Source organism: Octopus sinensis, linkage group LG11 (genome assembly GCF_006345805.1).
Source record: "Octopus sinensis linkage group LG11, ASM634580v1, whole genome shotgun sequence".
Taxonomy (NCBI): Eukaryota; Metazoa; Mollusca; class Cephalopoda; order Octopoda; family Octopodidae; genus Octopus; species Octopus sinensis.
In genome coordinates, this window is record NC_043007.1 from 61059923 (window position 1) to 61072481 (window position 12559).

General features: G+C 35.1%; 1 protein-coding gene across 2 annotated transcripts in view; it reads right to left on the reverse strand.

Annotated features, from left to right (window-relative positions):
- Positions 1-7870: 7870 nt before the first annotated feature.
- LOC115217057 (GTP cyclohydrolase 1 feedback regulatory protein) overlaps positions 7871-12559 on the reverse strand; it is a 53702-nt gene continuing 49013 nt past the window's right edge. For both annotated transcript variants that reach the window (XM_029786637.2, XM_029786638.2), the window contains exon 4: positions 7871-10114. In XM_029786637.2, the coding sequence (XP_029642497.1) occupies positions 10032-10114 (83 nt within the window). In that variant the 3' untranslated portion in view covers positions 7871-10031. The remainder of the gene's footprint in view (positions 10115-12559) is intronic.

Genomic DNA, 12559 nt, shown 5'->3' on the forward strand with positions numbered 1-12559 from the left:
ATATAATTTAATATATATATTTATACTGTAAAATTAGATTTAATCCTAATTTTTCCCTGTAAGTTTGGATTTACTCCCTAATATTATTATTATCATTATTATTATTATTATATATATATATATATATATATATATATATATATATATATATATATTGCATATACATATATATATATATTACATATTCCAAGAAAGTTAGAGGTTGTGAATCCAACCAACTAAGGGATAATATCTATCCAATATACTGCTGGTAGAATACCCAATTATTAATACACAAGTATTTTTTATTGCATTGCAATTACATTACCGAATGTACTAAATGGGTGAGGGTAAAGAGATCTTTTACCATTACTATTAATTTTTAGAGCAATAAGAAAATGGAGGAGATCAATTGGTGGTATTCATCAACTTTTAGACATTATATTATGTCAATTTATTTATTTATTTACTAAAATTGATCTATATATTACATATATATCATCATTATCATCATTTAACGTCCGTTTTCCATGCTAGCATGGGTTGGACAGTTTGACCGGGGGTCTGGTAAGCCATGGAAGCTGCACCAGGCTCTAGTCTGATTTGGCAGTGTTACTACAGCTGGATGCCCTTCCTAACGCCAACCACTTCGGTTGGTGCTTTTACGTGTTACCGACACGGACGCCAGTCAGGCGGCATTGGCATCTGCCACGTTTGGACGGTGCTTTTTACGTGTCACCAGCACAGGTGTCTTAACTACGATTTCTATTTGAATTTTTATTTTGATGTCGATGTACTTGACTCAATAGGTCTCCTCAAGAACAGTGGGTCACTCTACAATCCAAGGTTAGCATAGCAGGCCGTCCTACAAGTCATGAACTCACTTCATTTGTTGGGTCTTCGATGTCACAGCATATCTCCAGAGGTCTCGGTCTTTCGTCATAGCCTCTGTGAAACTCAAAGTACGAAGGTAATGCTTGACCACCTTGTCCCATGTCTTCCTGGGGCTACCTCTACCCCGTATTGCTTCAACAGTTTGGGAGTGGCACTTCTTCACACATCTCTCCTCATCCATCCGTAGTACATGACCATACCAAGGCAATCGTCTCTCCTGCACGCTGCATCCAATGCTTCTTATGCCCAACATTTCTCTCAGGGCGCTTACACTCTGTTGTGCATGGACACTGACATTACACATCCAGCGGATCATGCTAGCTTCATTTCTTTCAAGCCTACGCATGTCCTTCGCAGTCACAGCCCATGTTTCACTGCCGTGAAGCATGGCAGTTTGCACACATGTATATATATATATATACAAATATATATAAAAATATATATATATATATATATATATATATATATATATGTCTTGCAAACAACTGGCACATGCAAGTGCTACCAGTCAAAAGCTCCACATACCAGAAGCCAGCAAGTGTATGGGGTCATCAGGAGAGAATGCGTGCCGTTTCGGGGCCTACCTCACGACGGCATCAATGCGCACCGGCTCCCCTCACTAATATGAGGCCCCGCTTGCTCAATCAGCTGGTTATCAAATAAAGCTCAATATTCTTCTAGCCATTGCTCATCATCTCTTTTTAACCAAATCCAGTGGCTAGCCTTCTCCACTGTAGATTGGATATCGGTCATGGTGGTATTGACTTTACGATGAGTTAGGCCTAACGATAACAACAGTCATCTCACACTGAGTCCAACGAACCCTCTACATCCAACTTTGATTGGAAAATGCTCTGCTTTCCAGCCTGCGTCTTCACATTCCTTGAGGAGGTTTACATAACAGTCAATCTTTTGAGCCTGAGAGGCGTCCATATTATCTTCATGAGGAACCGTTAACTCGACTAGATTTACAACCTTCCGTCTTTCACACCACATCAAAATGTCTGGTTTTTTCGTAATTGGGATGGGAAAGAATCCTTGGCACCCAGGTAAATCTGCAGTCACCTCCCAATAGCCGTTCCACTTTTCATCTCTCACTGGAAGTTTCTTGATCTTCTTGAAACGGATCTGCTGACCTGAACGCACGAAGGTAACAAAATCTCTAGATGGTACTTTTAATGGTTTTTTCTCAGTGTTGTTGAGATGAAGTTGGTTCTTTATAGCATTAAAGATAACCTTAAGGACCAAGTTGTGTCTCCATGTATACCTGTTCAATGCTAAAGAACAATTGGAAAGAATATGTTTTGCACATGCCATTCTCTGAGATGTTCCATCTTACTAGATTCGTAGGTGGTGGCAAAACATCATAAGATGAACGAATCAGGAAACTTAGCTGAGATGTTGTCCACTTCCATATCTCATCCCAACTTATTTTCCTCTCAACATGTCTGTTTTGCAAGGAGATTCATACCACACATATTTGACTGAATGCTTTGCTGATGTCAGGTGAAAGAACATTGTTTTTATTAAATTTCTCAAGAGTAAAAGCATGCCTCTACAGAACCCATTCAGAGGATAATTAAGAGGGAAGAAATATTCAAGCTGTTGCAAATGACACTGTAAAAAAACAGGAATGCACTGTAGTAGGTTCTGAAAGATTGGTATGTACATCTTGAGAGAGTGAAAGAGAGAGGGGGGTAGAGGGAGAGATACAGATTCAGATAGAAATAGGGTTAACTGTGAGACATATTGTTTGAAGTGACATTGTCAAGGCTGGTGGCCTTGTTTCTTCAAAACAGCTGGAGATGCTTTTGTACTTGACATATATATATTGGTAGTTTTGAGCCAAGAGGAGTTGTGCAATGTCTCAATGATAAGGCCATTTTTTGACTGTGTTTTGTTAATACCTGCTGTCTATCCTGAATATTTATTCATGTCATACCTATGACACACATACTTATGTATACCAAAGGTGTATATGGAATATACTTATACACTATTTCAGTTATCTAAAATTTTTCAAAGCTGTTTATAAACATGCTATAAAATTAATGTTTTGTTTTATTATCTAAAATATGTGACTGATATAGACAAAATTTATGTCAGTGAATATTCCCAGCTGTCAGTTGCAGATCACAATGATTTCAGCAAGTTTTAACAGTTTCCCCTTCCTTTTGCAGTGCCAAGGAACTATATTGAGTATTTAACCTTTGAATGTTCAGATTACTCTGTCAAATGCATGCCTATTTATTCACATTGGTTTGAATTAAATATGCATTATATTGTAACTTTGAGAATTGGATGATGTGATTTTAAAAATCTTTGTAAGGTAGGTGTAAGAGGCCAGATCTGGTCAGTTTCAACAGAAAACAGAAAATTTTGACTGGATATGGCCTGTTTAAATGCTAATGAGTTAAATCCACAACAAATCACTAAACTATATCAGTCTCTCATCCAGATATGAAAATATCACAGGACATATCACAGAAATATCGCAGGAGTGGCTGTGTGGTAAGTAGCTTGCTTGCCAACCACATGGTTCCAGGTTCAGTCCCACTGCGTGGAACCTTGGGCAAGTGTCTTCTACTATAGCTTCGGGCCGACCAAAGCCTTGTGAGTGGATTTGGTAGACGGAAACTGAAAGAAGCCCGTCGTATATATGTGTATATATATATGCTTGTGTGTCTGTGTTTGTTCCCCTAGCATTGCTTGACAACTGATGCTGGTGTGTTTATGTCCCCGTTACTTAGTGGTTCGGCAAAAGAGACCGATAGAATAAGTACTGGGCTTACAAAAGAATAAGTCCCGGGGTCGAGTTGCTCGATTAAAGGCGGTGCTCCAGCATGGCCGCAGTCAAATGACTGAAACAAGTAAAAGAGAGTAAAGAGTATAAACGACAGGTAGCTTCATCCATGCTGCTAAAGTCTTATTTAATCAGCAATCAAAAATGGTTTCACTTTAATCTTCAAAAGGGTGTTTCCTTATATCAAATTCTATATAAACCATATTCTTTTTTCTTCTAGTTTATTCATCAACTCTTTGCTAATTGTCTACTAACTATTAATATTACTGGTTATGATATACAGAAATAATGTAGGAGAAATGAGGATAAACACAAGTTTATATCATTTGTTCCCTACATATGTTTCACTGTTGTGGTTGTTTGGAACTCTGCATTGAGTGTTCCTAGTGTAATTGGATGCTTAACAACAATAGATCAACAGGGGACGAGTTTTGTGATATCTGATCTCTGAAACAACACATTGAGTTGAAAATATACATCTTTGAAAATTTTGTATGCTTTCATTCTTATCCTTGCTCACAACTTTTTAAAGTCCTTGTATTTGAAAACTTCTTTGTATGTTGACATTTTATATTACTTTCTGCTTTTCTATTTATGCAATCAATTCAACAATCAGAATCAGGACATACCACTAAGTCTGTTGATGTGACAGTATGATTCAAACCATGAAGACCATCACCAAATCGACTCTCAATTTACAAAGGTCTTATTGATGTCCTTCTTCTCAATAATTTATAAAAAAGAGGTAGAAGTTAGCAACAGGAACTGTACCCAGTTGTAAAACAACACTTCAACGTATTTTATTTTTACAAGTTAAAGGTTGACAATGACTTCAGTGTTTAAGCTTACTAGCCATCATCAGACAGTCTGATGATAGCTTTTAAGCTTATTAGCCATCATCAGACAGTCTGATGATAGCTAGTAAGCTTAAACACTGAAGTCACTGTCAACCTTTTCCTTCTAAAAATTAATAGATATGTACTCTATTGAAAGTGTTGCATGATTCTTCTTCTTCTTCTTCTAACATCTTTGTTCCATACTGACATGGGTTTGACAGGGTTGTTGAGACCAAAGACTGCATTGTGCTTTACTGTCTACATTGACTAGTTTCTATGGCTGGATGCCCTTCCAAATACTAACCATTTTACAGTGCAAACTGGGTGCTTTTGGGGGGCTGCAAATACTAGTGAGATCACTGTACTGCCTGCAAAGAATATGAACTCCAAGAAAGTTATCTTTAAGCTAGGAGGTGAGGGGTTAAAATATAAGAGAAGGGACCAGGACAAAACAGAATTCTTGATGTAGAGGGGTTATGTGGCTGCTCACATTTTAGAAGAGAGGATAGGGGTTATGCTCTGGGTGAAGTGGGAAGAAATACAAATACTGGTGATGCAGCATCTGTGGGTATCCTCAAGGTATGATGTGAGTAGAAATGCATGGGACAGAAAAGTGTGAGTGGGTGGTGATTGCAGGAGTCTCTGGAAGAGTGACAGATGGAGAATGGTTGCGGTGGTGAATATAATGAATGAAGGACAAGTGTTGAATGGAAGTTTAGGTGACAACTGTAGAGATTGGGTAAGGTTGTGGGTTGGGTGTAGCAAATGGCAGGTAAGAGGTGGGATTGGGCAATGATGTGGGATTATGAAGAGTAGAAGAATAGTAATGATGATACAGTAAACAGGGTGAGAAAGAGAGAGAGAGAACAAGTGAGGGAGATAAGTGGTTAGGTAAGTTGCAAGAGTAAGGGGAGAAGAGAGAAGCAGGCATAGTGCTTAGGGAGAGTGAGAAACATATGTAGTGATGTAGAAGATGAGATGATTTAGTGGCACAGGCAAAATGGAGCAATGTAAAATGTTAATGGAGAGGGCAGTGTTAAGGATCAGGGATGGCTATCAAGGGAAATGGGTTCTGGTTGTGAGAAAGATTAGTAGTATCAAGTAAAAACTGCAGTTAGGTGAAAGGTGATGAGGGCTTCTTGGGGAGGAAGTTTGGCAAAAGGCCCAAGGATTTTCTTGAAAACCACATATCATCAGTCATCCCAGTCCCTTGTCATCTCTTCCACAGCCATATAAAGTGTACTCGGTATTTATGAACAAAATTTAGTGGGCCATAAATTGAAGATGATCTAATATAATAGAATGCATCAAATTTTAATTTTCTCATTTCCTTCTTAGATGTTTTGACAGCATCAGATTTCAATCCAGTACAGTAAATGAAAAGACATGACATGTTTATAGCTTTAGTCATCAATTACAACTTTTTGAATACAGATGGCTCCCTTGTGTTGAATGTTGGTACTCTGAAAACATGAAAAAATATATAGATACGATACTTTTTTTTTGTTCAAAATAATATTTATTTTCTCTTTAGAAATATACAGATGATGTTGTTCACTATCTGATGTGCGATGTATGAAGACATCAGGGACAAGATATACGTTCTCCTGATCTGAACTCCTTCCAGAGTTGCATGTGAACTGTTGTTGGGAGGAGGAAACTGATCACTGGCCCCCTCAGTTCCAAAAACTAACAAGCAACTTGCATAGATAAGAGAATATTTGTTGAGCAGAATTTTCTATGGCTATATGCTCTAGGAAGAGCATATAGTCAATCTTCACCTTCATCCAAGCAAGTTGATATTTCCTCCAGTCCTTTGAACATGAACAGCACAATGACTGGACATATTTTCGTGTAAGATTACAAATGAACAACACTGCTTGTATGACAATGATGTTTTTTTAACAATCAGCATGTGATGTTGAGATAAGGAGATATAAACACACACACACATCAATCACACATAGGTGGTCAATGAAACAGGTTTTGTGTTTTCTGTTGATATATAGTTTCAGTCTTTTGTTGTTTGAGACAGTTTGAACATTTTTTCTTTTTCTTATGAAATTGAGCTCTTTTGCAGAAGTAAGAAGTCAATGATTTTGAAATCAGTTTCCATTTTCCATTTTGGTCAGCAATTCTCCTGATGAAAGAAGATCACCATCACATAATCTCATTTCTGTGTGTCCAAAGCACATCTGTTAGTGATTTTTAAAAGTCTGTGCAAAATACCAACAATTTGACTGTGTTGGAAGAGAACGTCACTGAGACAGGTGAAGTTTAAGTATCTCAGGGACATATTCTTGAGTGCTGGAAGACAGGAGGCTAAACTGGATGCTCAAATTGCACAGTAATGTGCCAGCTCCAGCATTCGATCATCAAAAGAAAAGAGGCTGATGAAAAAGCCACACTTGCCATCTTCAGTTTGGTTTTTATGCCTATCCTCACCTATGGCTATAAATGTTGGGTAATGACTGAAAGAGTATGATTGCAAGTACAAGTGACCAAAATGGGGTTCCTTCAATGGGTCTGTGAGGTGACATTACTTTACAGGATGAGTAGCTCAGAGATCAGGGAATCTCTCCAGGTCAAGGTGTTGCTTCTCCACATTGAGAGATCACAACTTTGATACTAGGGACATGTGATTAGAATGTTACAGGAAAGAATCGCAAGACAGATTCTTCAAGCCAAGTCAACTGGCAAGAGACCTAGGTGTAAACTAAGAATGAAATATTTGGATAATATCCATAATCTCAGTTGGTTGTGCTTGGGAATTCAGTTGGAAAATAGGATGACATTGCTTCTGATAGGACCTTATTGAAAAGGTACCTGAGGACTCTCTCAGGAATAGTGGGTGGAGAAGATGGATGGAAGTACTGAAGTGTACAGGAGTATTCTGAGAACATGAAAATATATACATATACAAAGGTGGTGAGCTGGTAGAATTGTTAGCATGCCAGGCAAAATGCTTAGCAGCATTTCATCCATCTTTATGTTCTGAGTTCAAATTCTGCTGAGGTTGACTTTACTTTTCATCCTTTTGGGGGTCAATAAAATAAATAGCAGTTGAACATAGGAATTGATGTAACTGACTTACTCTCTCCCTGAAATTGCAGGTCAAGTGCCAAACTTTGAAACCAATATATATAGATACAACTCAAAATATGGGTTGACTCAAATAATACTAAAAACAAAATCATATAAAAATGAATATTTGAAAATAAATACAAATACAACAGAACTCCTTTTTTTCCCAAACAATATTTATTTTCTTTTTAGAAATATACAGAAATTTCAATGATTGTATGACAACATAAGATAATTGTTATTCAGGATATTTTTTTTCTTTTTCAGTGAGCAAAACACAACTAATTATTCAGTGATAACAATGGTTTACATTTTATATAAGTCTTTCAGAATTTAACAATTCCATAATTATCCAAAGTAAGCTGCAGACATGAAGAGAAAGGAAGAGAGGAAGGGGTGGACAACAACATTCAATAACTATTAACTTTACTGTTGAAACAAAACAAAATACTGGACACCACTTAGTCTTGCAGACTACCATTTCTCCTCATGTTCTGTGTTCAAACCTACCGAAGCTGACTTTACTTTTTAATTCTTCAATTGTGAATAAAATAGGTATCAGTAATATACAGAGGTTGAGTCAATTGACTATGTACTACCCTGGAAAATTTGTGTATAGTCAATATTATTATTATTGTTGTTGTTTGGTTTCTGATTTAGGTGCAGGGCTAGCTATTTTTAGGGGAGGAGTTAATCACTATATTTGACCCCATAACTCGACTGGTACTTCTGTCAAGTACTGAGGTGGGATCAGTTTAATTGGCTAACCCTTCCCATCAAATTTCTGGCCTAGTGTCTATGTTAAGAACAAATGTAATAATCATCATCATTATTTAGATATGGCCCTTTATATTCTGAGTTCACACCCTGGTGAGGTCAGCTTTGCTTTTCATCTATTTGGTAGTCCATGAAATAAATGACCCAGTCAAATATTGACATTGATGCAATCAACTAACACACTCTCATCAAAATTGTTGGCTTTGTGCCCAGATAAAAATTATTATTAGTATTATTATATTTTACTTCTCAGAGCTCTCGGTCTTACTTGCTCTGGTTGAATCTGTGAAAGCCTGTTGTCAAAGGATGCACAGTGTTTCTTAAGCAAATTATAAGACTAGGTACTTGGATGTTAAGTTTCAACACCCAAGCACCAATCTCAAAATCCTTACTAATTATCATTATTATTATTATTATTAAAATTAAAATTATTATTATTATTATTTCTTACAGTAGTATAAATTGTGATTCAGCAGTATTGTTTTAGAAAAGGTTTTAACATTCTTCTGAAATTACTTCTATGTTTTATTTTCATTCATCTCTAAATTCTGAAATTCTTAATTATATATCTTCACTTAAAACAAAATTAATTCTTTAAATCTTACATATTTAACATAAAATTAAATTCAATAAAATTTCTATTGGAAATTTCAGAAGCTTTTTTTTAAATATATTATGTAAGAAACTAAATGATACCTTTTAAAAATTGATTTTGGGGTGGGTGAAAACTGAATTGAAGATTTAAAAATTTAAGGTTCAACCATCAAGAAAGAGAGAAAAAGAAAGCTCACTTAAAGGTGCAAATAGAAAGTCAGTTAGAGTAAGATATAATAAGAAATCAGATGAAATGTGAGAAATCATAAAAATTATGTTCCTTGAATATATGTGTGTGTGTGTGTATGTGTACAGTGTTTTATTGAAGCTGATAAAGTCCACAAACTGTTACTCAGTTGTACTGTTCTAAAAGTTCACTTCTGTCTGGTGATAAAGTTACATGAAACTCAGAGCAACAGTTTGTGAAGTTTTCAGCTTCAACAAAACACTATATGTTCCTCCCCTTTTGGTATTCACACACTATTTTATTCACTTTATTCTGTACCTATGTGCTCACATGTGTGTGTGTATGTATTTATATAGATATACTTTTATTATTGTTTGATTCCCCATTATATGTGTTGAGTGGTCATTTTTATTTGTATACTTATTTGCATTTGCAAATATGTGTGTGTGTATATATATATATATATAATATATATATATATATATATATATATATATATATATAATATATATATATATATATATATATATGATTATCATCATCATTTAATGTCCGTTCTCCATGCTGGCATGGGTTGGACAGTGTGACCAGAGCTGTTACGGTCAGGGGCCACACCAGACCCCATTGATCATGATATGCATGTATACACACACACTCTCACATGAAAATCTATCAGTATGTAACTGCATGTATGTGTGAGGGGGTTACAAGAAATATGATGGATGTAAATCAAAAAGAGGAAACTGAATGAGAAATATATATATAAAAAAAAAATTAAATAAATATATTAATATGGGGGCACTGGTGAGTACATGACCATAGGTTTTCTGTTTTTTTTTTTTTTTTTGATCCAATGAGTAACAAATATATTTAGAATTTACTTCTCAATAACCTCCACCTTTATTTCTGAATCACTTTCGCTTGAATTCACACTCCGGGGCAAACTGTCAAGAGATTCCTCTGCAATATAGTTAAAAAGGTAGTAATAGAGTTTAGTGTATAATGCAGTGGGAACTAGGTACATGAACATCTTATAGTAAAATGTAACTTCAGTATTTTGATTAAACAGTTGCACTTTGGATGAACAGAAGTTGCAGATTAGTGTATGTACATGCTTAAAGGGAAAGACAGATGAACTTTTGGGTATTTTTTAAAAGTTTGTTCAAAAAGGAGAGCAGTAACCACAGCCAAATGTTTCCAAAGATACTCTCAGATACAGGAGGCATGTCTATTATTATTAGTATTATTGTTGTTGTAGTCGTGAAGGTATGTGGTCTAATAGAGTATTTGGCTTATGATCATACTATCAGGGGTTCAATTCCTGAACTGGGTAGCCCATGGTATCCCTTGAGCAAGGTACTTCATTTCACTTTGCTCCAGTTTATTCAGCTGAAAATGAGTACCAGCCAAGTGCAGCTGTAGCTCTCTCCAGTTGTCACACCCTGGATGTGCCACTGAGTCAAAGTATGGGAGAGATGAAAGAGTGTCTATTTACTCACAATTACATAGGTACCTAAAACTTAGTGAAAGTATGGTACATGTTACCATACCATTCCTGTTCACAGGTAATGGTTGACTTAAATTATAATTGTTTTTATTTAATTTTTGCAAATTTTATTTAATTATCTGTGTTAAAAGGACTGCTTTGGTGCAATAAAAACAAGTCATACACCAGATTACGTACCTTTAGTTTTATATTCTAAGTTTAAACCCAATAAGGCTCACTTTTGCTCAATATTGACAGAGGAAGATTAATTTATGCTACTCAATTTTCAATTAAGAATAATCAAATTTGTTGCAGTGGTTTAATAAATGTTCAATAAAGATGTATTTCTTGTTCACTACGGTATTTGAATTCTAAGTTACAAAACTACTTTTCAAGGTAAAATAGAAATATAAAAGGCTGTTTGCTATAATTTTAAAAAAAGAATGTAAAATTCTATGGCTTAATATTTCATTAGAAGAAATTAAAAAAAAAAGTAAACAAAAAACTCCTAGAATATTGGATTTAGAAGAATTAATTTAGTATTTTTAATAGGTTTTAGTAAAAAAAACCTCTTGATAAATAAAATAAAGTATAAAGGGAGGTAATTAAAATTCTTACAAATTAAGATAAAGTAATTAAGAAATGAAGGGGAAAATCACATGTACGTCCAGAATAATTAATCCTGCTCAGTTTTCAAGCTAAGAAATAAATGATTATATCTAGCTGGGTTACAGAAGGAATGTGTATGCTGCTGGTACCAGATTTTGAAATGTTTGGTTGTGAGACTAATATATACACAGTGGTTGGAATGGCAGGATGTACAATACATTGATACATAATATCCTCAGCTAAGCAATCAGAGTTTATGTGGTGGTACTGGTGGTGGTGTTAGTGATAGAGGGTAGTTAATGGAGATAGTGCAGTTGCAGTTGGTAGAGGTATGGTTATATCTGATTTAGTTTGGCTTTGCAAATTTGATAAAAAAAACTATATTGTTGAATAAATTTGATGTTGTGGCATGAGATATTATTAGAATTTAAATTAAAAGTTTTGTAAAAAGCATGTTATTGTAGGAAGTGTTATTAAGTGAAGAAAATTTTACCAGTTGGGGTAGCCATGTTTAAGTTGTAGCCTATATCTGACACTAACATACCGACTCCAATTCACTCATCATTTATTTTCAGTAAAATTGCTTTGTATAGTAAGTTACTCCTTTTAAATTTATTCATTTTCCTCTCTTTCTATTCCCACTAGCTGTGTTTTCTACTTCCTCACAATAAAGTATATATAATTTACATGACAAATGTATTAAGTTCTCTTTTGAATTGTGGATTCCCTAATCAGATGATCACACACTTCATATATGTGTGTGTGTGTGTGTGGTTCAGTCAATATATACTGTCACCATAGAAATTTCACAGACAAATAAAATCTGTTCCTAAGAGTACAAGCAGTCTCAAATTCAGTGGACTTAATATATACTGTGTTGGACATATGTATGAGAAAATAAAATTAAGAAATATACCAAAACCAGTGAGTTAAGAATATCCAATATGACTAATATTTGAACAAAGGTAAAGTGACAAAGTGAAATAAAGAAAATAACCAGCTCATTAAAAATTATATCATATCATATATATATACATATCTATATGTGTGTGTGTGAATGAATGTGCACATGTGCATGTGTATATAGGTAATTATATGATTAGATCAATGCCATGTTTTCCTGCAAATATCCAAGTTGATACCTCTGTTTCAATTCAGTGAATGTGAAGCAGAGTTATCTGCTTATGTATCCCTGGAGGGATAAAAGGCAAAGTTGGCCACGGTAGAATTTGAACTTAGAATGTAAAGATCTAGAAGAAATATCACTAAACATTTTCCCCAATGCTCTAACAATTCTGCCAGTCCACCAT